Source organism: Taudactylus pleione, unplaced genomic scaffold (assembly GCF_031769625.1).
Source record: "Taudactylus pleione unplaced genomic scaffold, aTauple2 ptg000848l, whole genome shotgun sequence".
Taxonomy (NCBI): Eukaryota; Metazoa; Chordata; class Amphibia; order Anura; family Myobatrachidae; genus Taudactylus; species Taudactylus pleione.
Window position 1 is genome coordinate 16357 of NW_028285250.1, and position 17379 is coordinate 33735.

The 17379-nt window shown below is 48.0% G+C and overlaps 1 protein-coding gene across 2 annotated transcripts in view; it reads left to right on the forward strand.

The window, feature by feature from the left end:
* The window catches only part of LOC148474352 (centrosomal protein of 104 kDa-like), a 48499-nt gene that overhangs the window by 12342 nt on the left and 18778 nt on the right, over positions 1-17379 (forward strand). For both annotated transcript variants that reach the window (XM_088458738.1, XM_088458739.1), the window contains exon 4: positions 4201-4268. In XM_088458738.1, the coding sequence (XP_088314864.1) occupies positions 4201-4268 (68 nt within the window). The remainder of the gene's footprint in view (positions 1-4200; positions 4269-17379) is intronic.

Consider the following 17379-nt stretch of genomic DNA (forward strand, 5'->3'; position numbering starts at 1 on the left):
CACATTGTGCTCCCGTTCCCCATCATCCCACATTGTGCTCCCCTTCCCCCATCCACATCCCACATTGTGCTCCCCTTCCCCCATCCACATCCCACATTGTGCTCCCCTTCCCCCATCCACATCCCACATTGTGCTCCCGTTCCCCATCCACATCCCACATTGTGCTCCCCTTCCCCCATCCACATCCCACATTGTGCTCCCCTTCCCCCATCCACATCCCACATTGTGCTCCCCTTCCACCATCCACATCCCACATTGTGCTCCCCTTCCCCCATCCACATCCCACATTGTGCTCCCCTTCCCCCATCCACATCCCACATTGTGCTCCCCTTCCCCATCCTCATCCCGCATTGTGCTCCCCTTCCCCATTCTCATCCCGCATTGTGCTCCCCTTCCCCATCCTCATCCCGCATTGTGCTCCCCATCCTCATCCCACATTGTGCTCCCCTTCCCCATCCTCATCCCACATTGTGCTCCCCTTCCCCATCCTCATCCCGCATTGTGCTCCCCTTACCCATCCTCATCCCGCATTGTGCTCCCCATCCTCATCTCGCATTGTGCTCCCCTTCCCCATCTTCATCCCGCATTGTGCTCCCCTTCCCCATCCTCATCCCGCATTGTGCTCCCCTTCCCCATCCTCATCCCGCATTGTGCTCCCCTTCCCCCATCCTCATCCCGCATTGTGCTCCCCTTCCCCATCCTCATCCCGCATTGTGCTCCCCTTCCCCATCCTCATCCCGCATTGTGTTCCCCTTCCCCATCCACGTCCCACATTGTGCTCCCCTTCCCCATCCTCATCCCGCATTGTGTTCCCCATCCACATCCCACTTTGTGCTCCCCTTCCCCATCCTCATCCCACATTGTGCACCCCTTCCCCCGTCCACATCCCACATTGTGCACCCCTTCCCCCGTCCACATCCCACATTGTGCACCCCTTCCCCCGTCCACATCTCTCATTGTGCACCCCTTCCCCCGTCCACATCCCACATTGTGCACCCCTTCTCCAAACCTCATTCGACATTGTGCTCCCCTTCCCCATCCTCATCCCGCATTGTGCTCCCCTTCCCCATCCTCATCCCGCATTGTGCTCTCCATCCTCATCCCACATTGTGCTCCCCTTCCCCATCCTCATCCCGCATTGTGCTCCCCTTCCCCATCCTCATCCCGCATTGTGCTCCCCTTCCCCATCCTCATCCCGCATTGTGCTCCCCTTCCCCATCCTCATCCCGCATTGTGCTCCCCTTCCCCCATCCTCATCCCGCATTGTGCTCCCCTTCCCCATCCTCATCCCGCATTGTGTTCCCCATCCACATCCCACATTGTGCTCCCCTTCCCCATCCTCATCCCACATTGTGCACCCCTTCCCCCATCCACATCCCACATTGTGCACCCCTTCCCCCATCCACATCCCACATTGTGCACCCCTTCCCCCATCCACATCCCACATTGTGCACCCCTTCCCCCGTCCATATCCCACATTTTGCACCCCCTTCCCCCGTCCACATCCCACATTGTGCACCCCTTCCCCCGTCCACATCCCACATTGTGCACCCCTTCCCCCGTCCACATCCCACATTGTGCACCCCTTCCCCCGTCCACATCCCACATTGTGCACCCCTTCTCCAAACCTCATTCGACATTGTGCTAGACTTCTCCCTCCTTATCCCACTTTGTGCACCCCTTCCCCATCCCACACTATGCTTCCCTACCCCCATTCACACCCCTATAACATACTGTGCTCCCCATTCCTCTCATCCACATGCCACCATCCTTCCTCGTCACTGACACAGATCCCACACTATGTACACAGTAAATATTACAGTAAAAACTGAGTCACTTGACTCAGACAAGTGGGTGCCCCCCTCTGCGCTATTTCGCCCTACCTGGGTTGCTTATGTCTAGGGCTGGGAATAAACATACAACTTTTATTGTAATGTTTGAAAAACTATTGTTTCGCTGTTGCTTTAAATATTCTGTATTCATTGTGACATTTACATACAGTTTTAAAAGGATTAAGGGTTATATTTACGAAGCAGAGGCTTTTCAAGTCTACCATTTGTTAGCTGTTGTGGCCGTGGGATTTAAAACGGTAATAATACTGCAACCCCTTGTCACCGTCACCGGTATGAGGTACATGAGTAGGAAGCTCTCCTCCTCGTTGAGGAATTTCTTTACCATGGCTTCTTATGGGTCCGGTCAATAAGTGAGTAATGGGTCCCCAATCATGCAGGATTTACAGCAAAGCTCTTTCTGGTGTGGACTCTAGTGATGTTACATGGTGGGTGTGCAGTACTAGTACAATAATTTGGTCACCAGACAATCTCTATTCCAAATATATGTTCTTTACTATGTTCTCTACATTACCTGGTTGCAAATGATAAATTAAAAATATCCATCCCACACAGTACTTGGGTTATGGCATAGACAATATACACATGTCCTTGCTAATGTCTATCATACCAACCATATTTCCCTTCTTTTATCAGACTCTCCCTTATGTACGAGGCATATACTCGGCTCATATGCTGGTATTACACTCCGCACATGTTACTCCAAGCTGCTCTTACTCCTTTCCTTAACTGAGCTCATGTCTCCTTTTAATAGACCACTCTTCCCTCTTCACAGGGGTGACTTCCCCTCCCTTCAACAATTTAGGGTGTTTGTGGACCCCAGGAACTCCTCCCTCCCTTGCCGGGGCCCCAACTGAAATGTTTCCCTCTGTTCTTACCTTCTGCAATCAACACAGCTCTGAGTCTCACTCCACCCCTCTTTAAGGATGAACATTGACCATAAATGGTTTGCATCCAATGATGATGGTTTCAGCAGTTGATGGCAAAAGTTCCCACTCCTTTGCACAGCCGGAGCTCCTGTCATCTGCACATGCATCGATAGCAAAACCATCTATGACTTTTGCACAATGCTCTGAAGCCATCAATCATCGATGGTTTCATTGTCAATGGTCATCCCTACCCTCTTCAAATCACACACAGCTGTACCACTCCGCCCCACTCTTTACCAACAGATCACATACAGGACGGTAGCACTCGGTCCACTGCCGCGAGGGGGTGTTACAATATTAAATGCAAAACCTAGGAGTGTTTTACATTTAATAGTATTGCCCTTTTAAATACCATGGTTAGAACCTCCGCTAAGTGTCAAAGGGCAAAATTTACTAAGCGGCGGGTTCTGAACCCCGGGCGGTTTGATGGCAGGTTCTAAACCCCGGGGGTTTAGTGGCGGTTTCTAGATAACAGCCCTGTTCTAGTCTATTCTAAAATCTGTTTTGACAGCGGTTTTGGCCTTCGTAAATCTGCAGATAGCATAACCGCCACCAAACCACCAGGATTTAGAACCCGCTGCTTAGTAAATTTTGCCCAAAGACTTCACAGTAATGAACAGTCAACACTGTCACACAAAATTATAATTATTATATTAATGTTAGATACCTATATGGTGCCCTTTTTCATTGTATGGTAGCAGACACCCTTTTTATGTACCCTACCGGAAATGTAGATCTCTGATTTACAACATCATACTTCCAGTCTGTGACTAATATTTAAGCAGACTCTGGGTTCCCCTCCTACCCATTCACCAACAGAAAATGACATTCGTCACAAGAAGTTAGTGGTGTATGATGTAGAAGTTTATCAGGTTACATACGTGTCCTCATACATTCTTGCTGCAGCCCCTCTCGGCACGCCAGGTCCCATGCAACTCTGCTAGCGCCGGGTGACCTTTTGTGCTTCTTTTTTTCACGGAAATGTGTCTGTCGCCATCTGATGCGATTATGACGCACCAGGAGACTGCGCTGATCAATTTGATATGTGACACTTGTATATATGTGTGCACATGAGTCTCTGAATCTATATACGAAGTGCTGCGATGCAGCGGCCGTGGATTCTCTCCACGCCACGTTCCATCGTACCATCGCATTGCCACTAAGACACATTTTCGGGCGAAAAAGAATCTGCTCTAGCAGAGGCGTGCGGAACCTGGCAGCTCACTCACACCAGGCATCTCGTGCCACATGGCGTACTCAGGCTTGATGTATGAGGACACATCTGTATTTCAGATCCCCACAATTTAAATTACTTAATTTTAAAGGACCAGAAAATAGAACATCCATTTATCCGCAGAATCCGTCTGACTTTATATGTATGTTTACTTTGCTTTCCTTTTTTTTTTTCTTCTTCCTAATAGCTGCTAAAGGAGAAAAAGTTGCAAACCGATGTCCGCTGTGCCATGAAAACTTCATACCTGGAGAAGAGGTAATATGAGATTAATAACCGGTCCTCAGAGCCTGCACACACTTGTGTTAATGTACAGCTCACATATGTTCCTAATAGAGACCTGTAGTGTAACTGCCAACACAATACAACCGGGTGGGAAACGCATGGTCTCAGCTCGTAATTCAGATTGGACAGATCAGCTAAACAAGTCGTCTGTTCTGGTTACTGCCGCAGGTTCACACAAGTGCCACATGCTGATGTTACTACAAGTACAAGCATTGTTTTGCCTCCAGTCAGTGATGTATTTGAACATTTCCAATCTATTGGACTTCACTCCTGGATACGTGAGCGTTTGGTAAAGATTATACAGGCACAGTGTATTTATAGTTAGACAAGAGAGGGGAAAGGCCATGCTGAATGTACAACAATGGATCGTGATCATGCAAGCCACACATTTGTTTTATTGTCATTGTAAAACACACAAAAACTATTTAAAAAAAAACAAATACTTAAGTTTTATATACTTAAGTGACATTTTTATATTAATGTACATGACATTAATGCACATACACAGGTGAATAGTGCACAGTACCTACAGAGAATTTGTCGGCAGATCAGAAGCACTTGGCCCATCTAGTCTGCCCTTTTTTACCTTTTGTGGTAACCTCAACCCTATGTTACCCAGGGTCAGCAACAGAAATCTCTGGGCCCGGTACACTGATGCCTCTGGGGGCCCCACCTTCTCACCACCAACCCCGATCTCACACATCCTTCCCCTGCATGTGTGATACATTATGTAAAGCATGATAATGTTAACTGAAAGATATGCCAGCCAGCCATCCTCAGTCCTCAGCCCCTCATCATCTTTTTCAAATTCAGCCTCTCATCACCATCTTGCCCCCCATCACCTTCCTCCATCCCCAGCCCCCATCACCTTCCTCTTCCCCAAGTCCCTATCACCTTCCTCTGCCCCCAGCTGCCTGGACCAGCCTGGAGTTAGGCGGCAGTTATGGAACAGTGAGTCATCCGCGGCCCTGTTTTCTGGACCTTGGGGCCCGGTAAGGGTGTACCCTTAGCCCCCCCCTGTCGCCCAGGCCTGATGTTACCAAAAGGTAAACCGCAGACTAGATGGGCCAAGTGGTTCTTATCTGCCGTCAAATTCTATGTTTCTACGTAGGTACTGTGCACTATTCACCTGTGTTTATCCAGATCACTAAACTCTAACGTCACATCTAATTATTACAATAGTAAGATTATATATTTCAACTTTCTAGTGTGGGCTAGAATCTGCTGCATTTAAAAAAATAAATCATATAGATATATATAGATAGACAGTCTTAATAAATGAAGATACAGACACTCAATGAACGTCCAGCATTTCTAATAGATTTCCTTTGTCAGGAATACATAAACTAAGGTCCTGATTCAGACCCACTCGCGAGCACACAGCGCTTGCAAGCAGGTCGATGGTCCCTGACTGTGCATGCGTCGCCTCCGGCGTGCGCATGCGCGAGACCCGTACTGCGGCGGCAGCTCCGTCGCAACGGGTCTCGCTACAAGACGGGGCGGCTGTCGATGTTGATTGACAGCTCACCCGTTTTGTAGGCGGGAAGGGGGGGGGTGGCTGCACAAACGCAGGCATTCCCTTAGGAACGTCTGGCGTTTGTGGGCGGCCCTACTGACATCACTAGTGATGTCAGTAGTGGACTTCCTGCTCTAGTAGAGCAGGAAGTCCACTCGGGCTTGCGAGTGCTGAAACACTACCACAGGGTCTCCTCGCAAGCCTGATGGTCACGATAATCGCGACCATCGCCAGGCCGCCCGCCCGCAAAAGCTGTGGGTTGTCATACACAGCTTAGCGAGCGACCTGGAGGCCGGAAAAAAAAAAAACCCGCCCTGATTCAGAGCGAGTGCTCGCAAACAGCAAGCACCTCTGAATCAGGCCCTAAATACAGACTCACCTTAAATACACCCCATGCCAATGGCTTCCTGGAGGTCCAGCGTCTGATATCACTTCTGGGACTGACATCACATGTGGGACTGCCACGAAGCTAGTCACGCTGAACTGTGTAGGTTGCCATGTTGAATCTAAGCAAGGGCTTGAGATAACCACAGCCAAAACTGTAAATAATACATAGATTGTAATTATTGCGCTGGACACTGATGTTTATAAAGAAAACTATAGAATATCCATCAGCAAAGAAATAAAGAGCATAGGATATAACTCAAGCCTAGGAACATGATCAATCGACAGGAAAAAAAAGTGCACATCCAATAGCAACATCAACAGGGCATGCATCAAAGTAACAGAGTATATGATAGCAATAACAAAAAATTGCTTCAGATGTTCAAAGAATATTGAATATAAGACGAAGACACACAGAGCCTTAGGGATGGCTTTGTAACTTTTTCCATACTGATATATTTCAATAACTTCTAGCATTTCTTTTATTTACGGCATACTGTGCTGCTTGTTGAGACCTTTTAACCAACTTCACATTACTTGAAAGGTTTTACAGTATTTAAGTGCTGTTTACATTCAAATATTGAACCCGATTATAATTTCAGTTTGGTTCATTGGTTGAATGAGTTAAGCCCGCCCCCCCCCCCCCATACATTAGCAATCAATTGGGGCAATTTTATGTTTTGCAGACGATTGTGTCAAAAAAATCTGCAATACACAGATCGCAGGTTCCGACCAAAAAGTGATCGATATCTGTAAATCAGGTTGTCCAACATTTTGGATTTCACCGACCAATCGGGGCGGCAGATTGCTGCTAGTGTATGGTAACGATCAGCCAATTTGCATACCGTTACTAGGAAAATTGACGGGCCTTTCACGATTGGCAGATCTGTCTTTCTTGAAAATGATCACTGCTGGCTGCGATTGCATCACATGCGGCCTCACCATGTAAGTGGTTAATTGCTTTTATAAAGAAAATAATTATATAGGAAATTATATTGGTTACAGTGTTAGAGGAATAAAATCAATTCATATGAATGAAATGTTATGCCGCGTATCCACTACGCGACATTACTGAGCGATTGCAGGATTACGACATCGTAATCGTGCAATCGCTCAGTAATCTGGCACAAATCGCGCACATTAATGTCGGAAACGCCCAGCGATGCGCGCTTTCACTGGTTGTTTCCGACATCAATCATCGCCCGAACATGCTGGTCAATCTGCCGATAACGATAGATTGCACGATTACGCATCAATCATCCCCGAACTTGGTCAGTCGTTTCACAGTCTGCTAATGGATACGCACCTTAAGAAAAATAATGGAAGTGAAGGAAGACTGTGGATTGCAGTGCTCATATTACAATGCCATAGTGTAATAGAGCCTGTTACTTTAAAATAGGGGTGTGCACCGGCCACTTTTCGTGTTTTGGATCTGCATCTTTCTTCGTGTTTTGGATCTGGATTGGTTTTGCCAAAACCACCCTTCCGTGTTTTGGGTTCTGGGTTTTGTGTTTTGGATCTGTATTTTTTCAAAAAAAAAAATATAAAAACAGTTAAAATCACAGAATTTGTAGGTTTTTCTGCTCCTATGCTATTATTAACCTCAATAACCTTAATTTCCACTCATTTCCAGTCTATTCTGAACACTGAACACCTCACAATAGTGTTTTTATGTCCAAAAGGTTGCACCGAGTTAGCTGGATGACTATGCTAAGCGACACGAGTGGGCGGCACAAACACGTGACCCATCTAGGCATGATACTGCAGTGGCAGACAGGATGGCAGTTTGAAAAACTAGGCCCCAAACTGTACATAATGCAAAGAAAAAAAGAGGTGCAAGATGGAATTGTCCTTGGGCCCTCCCACCCACCCTTATATTGTATAAACAGGACATGCACACTTTAACAAACCAATAATTTCAGCGCCAGGGTCTGCCACACAACTGTGGCTGAAATGATTGGTTCGTTTGGGCCCCCACAAAACAAGCTGGCAATTAATCTGTCCCTGCACAAACTGGCTCTACGGAGGCAAGATGTCATCCTCATCCTCCTCATCCACCGATTCCTCACCCTCTTCAGTGTGTACATCCTCATCCTCACAAAGTATTAACTCGTCCCCACTTGAATCCACCACCACAGGTGCCTCTGTACGTTCTGGAGGCTGGTCTCCCTGGAAGAGCTGATAATTCATTTTGATGAACATCATCTTCTCCACATTCTGTGGAAGCAACCTCCTACGCCTTTCGCTGACAAGGTTCCCGGCTGCACTAAACACTCTTTCGGAGTACACACTGGAGGGGGGGTAACTCAGGTAAAATAGAGCCAGTTTGTACAGCGGCCTTCAAATTGCCTCTTTTTCCTGCCAGTACAGGTATGGACTGTCTGACATGCCTACGTGGATGCTGTCACCGATGTAATCCTCCACCATTCTGTCAATGGTGACAGTATCATATGCAGTGACAGTAGACATGTCAGAAATTGTTGCCAGGTCCTTCAGTCCGGACCAGATGTCCAAACTTGGTCCTGCCTGCCCTGCATCACCGCCAGCGGGTTGCTTAGGATACATAAGTTTTTTCCTGGCAGCCCCAGTTGCGGGAGAAAATGAAGAAGGAGCTGTTGACATGTCACGTTCCGCTTCAGCTGACAGTGTGTTCACCAGCAGGTCTTTGCACCTCTGCAGGCTTGTGTCGGCCGGAAAGAGACACACCACATAGGCTTTAAACCTAGGATCGAGCACGGTGGCCAAAATGTAGTGGTCTGATTTCAACAGATTGACCACCCTGGAATCCTGGCAAAGCGAATGAAGGGCTTCATCCACAAGTCCCACATGCCGAGCGGAATCGCTCCGTCTTAGCTCCTCCTTCACTTTCTCCAGCTGCTTCTGCAAAAGCCTGATGAGGGGAATGACCTGACTCAAGCTGGCAGTGTCTGAACTGACTTCACGTGTGGCAAGTTCGAAGGGCTGGAGAACCTTGCACAACACGGAAATCATTCTCCACTGCGCTTGAGTCAGGTGCATACCCCCTCCTTTGCCTATGTCATAGGTGGATGTATAGGCTTGTATGGCCTTTTGCTGCTCCTCCATCCTCTGAAGCATATAGAGGGTTGAGTTCCACCGCGTCACAACCTCTTGCTTCAGGTGATGGCGGGGCAGGTTCAAGAGTGTTTGCTGGCGCTCCAGTCTTCGGCACGCAGTCGCTGAATGGCGAAAGTGGCCAGAAATTTTTCGGGCCACCCAAAGCGTCTCCTGCACGCCCATGTCGCTTTTCAGAAAATTCTGCACCACCAAGTTTATTGTGTGAGCAAAACATGGGACGTGCTGGAATTTGCCCAGATGTAATGCCCGCACAATATTGGTGGCGTTGTCAGATATCACAAATCCCCAGGAGAGTCTAAGTGGGGTAAGCCACTGGGCGATGATTTCCCTCAGTTTCTCTAAGAGGTTGTCGGCGGTGTGCCTCTTACTGAAACCGGTGATACACAGCGTAGCCTGCCTTGGAACGAGCTGGCGTTTCTGAGATGCTGCTACTGGTGACGCTGCTGCTGTTGCTGCGTAAGGTGATACATCTACCCAGTGGGCTGTCACAGTCATATAGTCCTTAGTCTGCCCTGTTCCACTTGTCCACATGTCCGTGGTTAAGTGGACATTGGGTACAACCACATTTTTCAGGACACTGAGGACACTTTTTCTGACGTTTCTGTACAGTCTCGGTATCGCCTGCCTAGTGAAGTGAAATCTAGACGGGATTTGGAACCGGGGACACACTACCTCCATCAATTGTCTAAATCCCACTGCACTAATGGCGGATACCGGACGCACATCTAACACCAACATAGCAGTCAAGGCCTCAGTTATACGTTTTGCTTCAGGATGACTGCTGTCGTACTTCATCCTCCTCGCTAAGGACTGTTGGAGGGTCAATTGTTTAGTAAAAGTAGTGGTGTTCCTACTTCCTCTCTGGGATGATGAATGACTCCCAGCAGCAGCAACAGCAGCAGCGGCAGCAGTAGGCGTAGCAATGCAGGTTCCTCCGGAGGAATCCCAGATAGGAGAGTCAGTCATGCCAGTGACATGGCCTGCAGGACTACTTCCGATCCTGACTAAGGAGGAAATTGACGAGGAGGGAGTTGACGGTGTGGTTTGCAGGCGCTTGGATACAACAGGACAACGGGATTTAGGTGTCCCTGGACTGCTTACGGTCTTAGCCAAAGTTTCTGAACTTGACAGTAACTTTTTATGAACTCGCTGCAGGTGCCGTATAAGGGAGGATGTTCCTAGGTGGTTGACGTCCCTACCCCTACTTATTTCACCTTTACATATGGTACATATGGCAAGACAGTTGTTGTCCGGATTTGGATAGAAATATTGCCAGACCAAAGAGGTGGAATGTTTGGTCTTCTGCCCAGGCATGACCGTGATGGGCTTTTTCATCCCACGGACAACAACTGTCTCCCCCGGAGCCTGATTTAAACAAACCACATCACCATCAGAATCCTCCTCGCCAACTTCCTCCTCAGCGCCAGCTACACCAGTATCCTCATCCTGTTGTACTTCAACAGTGACATCTTCAATTGGCATATCAGCAAGTGGACTGTGGGTGCTCCTTTCAGCACTTGCAGGGGGCGTGCAAATGGTGGAAAGAGCCACCTCTTCCCGTCCAGTGCTGGGAAGGTCAGGCATCGCAACCACCACCACACTTGGACTCTCCTTGGGGATTTGTGATATCTTCTTAGAAAGCACAGTTCTTCGCTGTGCTTTTGCCAGCTTAAATCTTTTGATTTTGTTAGTGGGAGGAGGGCTTCCATCGTCATGTGAAGCTGAACCACTAGTCATGAACATACTAGGGATCGACCTTAGCCGTTCCTTGCCACTCCGTGTCGTAAATGGCATATTGGCAAGTTTACGTTTCTCTTCAGATGATTTAAATGTTTTTTTCAAGGTCATTTTCCTGAACTTTGTCATTTGGGATTGTATGTGCCCTCTATTATGACATTGGGCATCGGCCTTGGCAGACGACGTTGATGGCATGTTATCGTCTATGTCATGACTAGTGGCAGCAGCTTCAGCACTAGGAGGAAGTGGTTCTTGATCTTTCTCTATTTTATTTTTATCGGAGAAAGTTTGGTCCTCCATTTATGTTATATCGATTTGATATATACGTGCGGCTAAACACAGAAAATATTTTTTTATATTTGCTGGAGAGTAGTGCACTTTGTGGGTTACACCAGCCTTTAAGAAATGAGCCAGCCGGCTCTTTACTTATGGGACACAGGCGCACACTTGGCGCTGCTCCTTTGTTGATGCACGTGCGGCTACTGCGCACACAATTCACAAACACAGAAAATTATTTTTTTTTTGGTTTGGACTGGAGTGTACTTTGGGGGTTACAGCACCCTTTAACGGTCAAGCCAGCCGGCCCTTTACTTATGACACAGGCGCACGCTTGGCACTACTTTGTTGATGCACGTGCGGCTACTGCGCACACAATTCACAAACACAGAAAATAATTTTTTTTTTGGTTTGGACTGGAGTGTACTTTGGGGGTTACAGCACCCTTTAACGGTCAAGCCAGCCGGCCCTTTACTTATGACACAGGCGCACGCTTGGCACTACTTTGTTGATGCACGTGCGGCTACTGCGCACACAATTCACAAACACAAAAAAAATATTATTTTTTTAGCACTTAGGGGGAGCACCCCTGATGGACAGAGCACCCCCTGGACAACACTACAGCACCCCTTTAGGACTGGGACACTGCACAGGACTTTGGAGTGGACACAGCCCCTATGGAGAACTGACTGCACAACACAGTCCAGCCAGCCCCTATGGACTTTGAAGTAGTGGACACAGCCCCTATTAACAACAGCAGCACAGCACAACACAGCCAGCCCCTATGGACTTTGAAGTAGTGGACAACAGCAGCACTACACTACACTACACAGCCCAGCCAGCCCTAACTCCCACCCTCCCTCTTCACTGTCCACAGCCGAGTGAGAAAATGGCGCCGACGCGGGTACCTTATATAGGATCCAAAACCCGCGAGACTCGGAAGGCGGGAAGATGACGTTTTGCCTCGATTTCAGAATCCGAGTCAGGCGGGAAAAGTCGAGCCTGACTCGGATCGGACTCGAATCGGGGGGGCTCAGGGGGGTTCGGATTTCAGAAATCCGAACCCGCTCACCCCTACTTTAAAACAGATTGCATTCTGGGCTGAGCAGAAGAGGAGGTGGCTGCTGTTAGGAATAGTTCCAACTTTTGAGTTTTACTTTTCTTTTTATTGTTATCCGTAACGGACCTTAAACATGAATATCTTTAATATCACATGTAATACATTTTTTTTATTGACCCAGCAATTTATTGAGTAAAACAAGGATCATAATAAAAGTTAGAGCTTATTTGAAAAATCATTGTGAATTGCAGCTAATTTATTTCATTTACAGTGAATGTCGAGCTCAAATATCATTATGATGTCACAGTTTAGACTAATTTTAAAAGATTTATTTATTTTTTTCCTCATAAACCTTGACACGTCCAGCCAGGGGCCGTGACCTAGAAATGGAAATCGCTGTGTCACATGTCATGACCACATATCTGATGTACCAATAATATATAATTTACCTCACTAATATCTCAGTGGCTCATTGAGAGCACACATGAGGTCACTCCTAGCTGTTCTCAAACTGCACCAGTAAAATAATTGTATTACAATAGGGCTGAATTTTATATTCAGATATAAGTGGTTTGCGCTATCTGCCAGTAGGCGTTCACTGGAAGCAGTTTATCCTCTGGACCCCTGTATAGAGGTGAATATTGCTTTTATTTCTCAATCAGCTTTAACGTTTCTTGTAAGAGATCTCCCCAAGCCACCTGTATTACAGGACACAGAGTTATAATTTCAAATAAAGGCATTTTGTATTCTACTCAGCTCATTTACAGCTGGAATTCCACTGTAGCCTCCATGTCTCGTGTGTTCCTTTAATTGGAAAAAAGAAAATCGGTATGAAGGCCATTTCTTTGTTATGTGATATTTCAATTCATTCCAGGGAAAGATTAAATGGAAGGCCCTTGGCAGAAAGGTAGTGGGCTAATTTACAGTCTTTTATTTTAAATATATTTTACAAAGAAGCTTGATAGAGAAGGGTCAGAATTTAGCCAGCCCTGCGGTAAATAGACGCCGGGTAATGTTGACTCGAGTAACCGATGAAGCAACTAAATCCAGGTTCACTAATAAATATTTGACAACTAGAGGCAATGTATTTGATATGAGTTTTTATGGTCTAGTACTTGTCGTCTTGCTACTTAGAGTGCACATGCCGTCTACACACAGTTGAGGCAGCCACTATGACCAATGACATTGCTGAGGTGTAGTGGAGGCAGCCATTATGTATGTCACTATTTATAAGAATTCATCCTGTTCATTCACTAGCAACTACTAACATCACTGAGGTACAGCACAGTGGAGATGGACATTTTTTCTTCAGGGTCCATAGAGGATCCACAGGGATACCATGGGGTGTGTGTGTGGTTGGAGTGATCCGGGCACCAAACAGTCATAGCTTTAGCTCCTCCTCCACCTATACCTTGCCCCCAGCCACAGGCAGACACTTTTACGTTTGGTGCAGGCAGGAGCGGTCGCACCTTTAGATAGGGGGACTGCTTTAGAGTTCGTTTATTTCCTTTTTTTCAGCGCAAGCAGTGAGGTGTCCTGATGGGCGCCTGCGCTACTGCTCCAGCTAGCCCCACCGGAGCAGCAACACTGGTGAGCAGCCCGGGGATTACGGCGGCGCTTGGCTAGCCGCTCCACTGGATCCCAGGGCTGCAGCTGGACAAACGGGGAAGACTGGGAAGGCGATTCCCTGCTCGCGTGGAATTGCATGTTGTGGAGACCAGCTGGTGGACGCTGTAGTGGGGCGTCTGGTTCGTCCACACCCTCACTAGACCACCGGGCAGTTATGTCTGGCGTTGGGGACCATATGGAGGCCAGTGGCACCTGGCGGTTGATACAGCAGTGGGGAGGTAAGCTCTGCCACGGCAGCCCAGAACGCAATCCCTCACAAGAGGTTTCCCGCCTCTGAGCTGCTCCTCCTCACCCTCCTCCCTATATGAGACGCCTAGCAGCCATTACTCAGGGCTTTACTGAAGCTAGAGGTCTCAGGAGAATCGGGTCCAGTCTCCCTTTATACCTAACCCCGGAGCCAGGTAATACAGCACTCAATCCTGCCAGCCTATTAAGGCTTGAGTAGTTGATTCAGTGCCTATTGCAAGTATATGTATATGCATTGTATGTGATGTGCTAGCTCTGCTGTTGTGAGATACTGTCTTAAACTTTCTGACAATTGTATCTATCCCTGCTGCTCTTTCTAAACCCTTAACTACCAGGTGTGTAGGGGTTCATTATTACTTTACATTTACTTGTATTTGTGAAGGGTGTCACATTGCATTACTAGCGTTACACTGATTGTGTGCTGCTGGCTAGTTACTACTATGTCTCGGCAGGGATAAACAGGAGCCTGCGGCACCTGTGCTGGTTACTTGCAGATCCTATGACAGAAATAGAGATGCAGTGCGCTCAACAGTGGTCAATCTGTATTTAAACTGATCGTAATATGAATCAAAAAATATGACTGGTACAAAGGAATAGTGTAAAATAGATTTATTAATATAATTGATATAGGTAAGTGAGAGAACTTCTAAAACGCACTTCACTTGTAGTGCTGATTTGTCCTCAGGTGTTTAAGATGATATATGGATACCCACGTATTTTTGTCTTAAAAAATCACTGCGGGGGGTCAGCTTCTCTTTGAGGGATCAGCTCCCCGTATGGTCTCTGCTTATGCTTATACCATACGTTCCCCAGGAGGCCGCTGTGCGGTCATCAGTGACAGACAGGAAATAATGGACTAATGTATTCCACCTATATGGGTGGAAGCTGATGAGTAAGCGGCGTCCCGCAACAGTACTCACCCACTGATGTTGGTAGTTCTAGTAATATAAAATGCACCTCTATTCCCACTGGCAGGGGAAAAATTGTGTCAAACATAAATCTGCAGTTCCAAGATGTGTGGAATAGTTCCAGTGTAAGTTAACTTGGAGATTTGCAAATAAATAAACCAATGTTGTTATGATAGTCTTGATAGAAATAACAAGCAGTCCGCTGTACCTGTATCTTGACTGTCCAGGTGTGCTTGTCCTCCTCCGTCCGGCCTGGCTCCAATAGTTACCAGCGCGAACTGTACCTTTCGTTGTCTGCCACTCGCGGTACCTGCGTAGTGGAGACTTGGAGAGAATCCTGTGTAGTCCACGCTGAATCGATAGTTTCCACGGACTGCACAGCCGTCTGTGTCTGGGCTGCTCTTGAACTCCAGCAGTCTGCAATCGCTGCTACTGTCTGTGCAGTCACTTCCTCGTACGTCAGTTTGCAAATGGGGGTTCCCAACGCGTATTGGCCTCTAATTGGCCTTCTTCAGGGGGGGTGTGACACCCCCCCTGAAGAAGGCCAATTACCCCATTTGCAAACTGACGTACGAGGAAGTGACTGCACGGACAGTAGCAGCGACTGCAGACTGCTGGAGTTCAAGAGCAGCCCAAATAAGTGGCCTCTTATTTGGGAGAAGCTGCATTGGATACTGGACTCCTTGCTACTAAAGCATCTGTGACCTCAGTAGTAGCCCGCCGGGTCCTTTGGCTACGGTCCTAGAAGGCAGCCATAGAATCCAATACGGCACTAGAATCCTTACCCTTCTCTGGAGGGGATGTAGTCAGGAAGCCAATGGCGGAAATGCCGACTGCCTGCTTCCCAACTGTCTAATCCCGGCAGAGGTCTAATGACAGGCGTCGAAATCCCGACACCTGTCAATTTACCTACGCCGGGAGCCCAACGCCCGTCATACCGATCGAAGGTAAGCCAGGCGGCGGACGCGGACAGCCGCAGGGGGGGGGTGGAGAGAGTTAGGTTAGGGGCTCCCGGGGGTTTAGGGTTAGGCACCCCCCCGGGAGGGTTAGGCTAGGGGAAAGGGGGGTTAGGGTTAGGCACCCCTCTGGGAGACTTAGGTTTAGGCTGCGGGGAAGGGGGGGTTAGGTTTAGGCACTTACAGGGGGGTTAGGGTTAAGCACTTTGGGGGGGGGTTAGGGTTAGGCACCCATAAGAGAGGGTTAGGGGGGGGGTATTTCATACCTATCCCCTCTGGAGACAAGCTGTTCGGTGAAGAGTTGGACAAAATCGTGGCTAATGTGGCAGCCTCAAAATCTGCCTTTCTGCCATCAGCAGCTGCCCCTAAGCCTGGGCCGTCCTCTTCTCGGTCCTTTCTCCCCAGGGTAAGGCAAGAGGACAGTCCTTTCCCAGTTTCGTTCTCACAAGACCACCAAGCCACGATCCAAGCAGTCTTGGTCGGCCAGACGTCCAGCTTCCAAGTCTGATGATAAACCTTCCGTCTGATGGGACGGGCCTCCTCCTGGGGGATCCCAGGGTGGGAGGCAGATTTCTTCAATTTTCCAACTCTTGGAGTCTGAGAAGTGGTCTCCCAGGGGTACGCCCTCACCTTCCTGAGGCGTCCTCCCCAGCAGTTTTTTCGTACAAGTCCCCATCAAGGCCCTAGCCCTCCAGGAAGCCATTCACTCCCTACTGCGTTCAGCTGTAATAATACCAGTTCCTTTGGCTCAGCGAGGAACTGGTTTTTATCCCACTCCTTTTGGTTTAGAAGCTGAACGGGTCTCATTGGCCTATTCTGAATCTCAAATCCTGCAACAAATTTATCCGAGTACCCAAGTTCTGCATGGAAACTCTACGATCAGTTGTCCTGGCATTGGAGCCTGGGGATTTCATGTTTTGTCTGGACATTCAGGATGCATACCTGCATGTGCCTATTATTCCAACCCACCAACGGTTCCTACAGTGTGCTGTCCTGCAGCGATATTACCAGTTTTGGCCGCTGCCCTTTGGTCTGTCAACAGCCCCTCGGGTCTTTACCAAAATAATGGCAGTTATGGTGGCCCATGACAGGCGCCAGGGAGTCTGAATCCTTCCTCTCATGGTGGCTACAGATGTCCCATCTGGACAAGGGTCGCCCCTTTTGGATTCCAAATTGGGAACTTCTCACTACAGATGCCAGCCTTCATGGATGGGGCGCAGTATTCGGTCATCATACCTTTCAGGGACAGTGGACAACCCAGGAAAGTCGCCTGCCC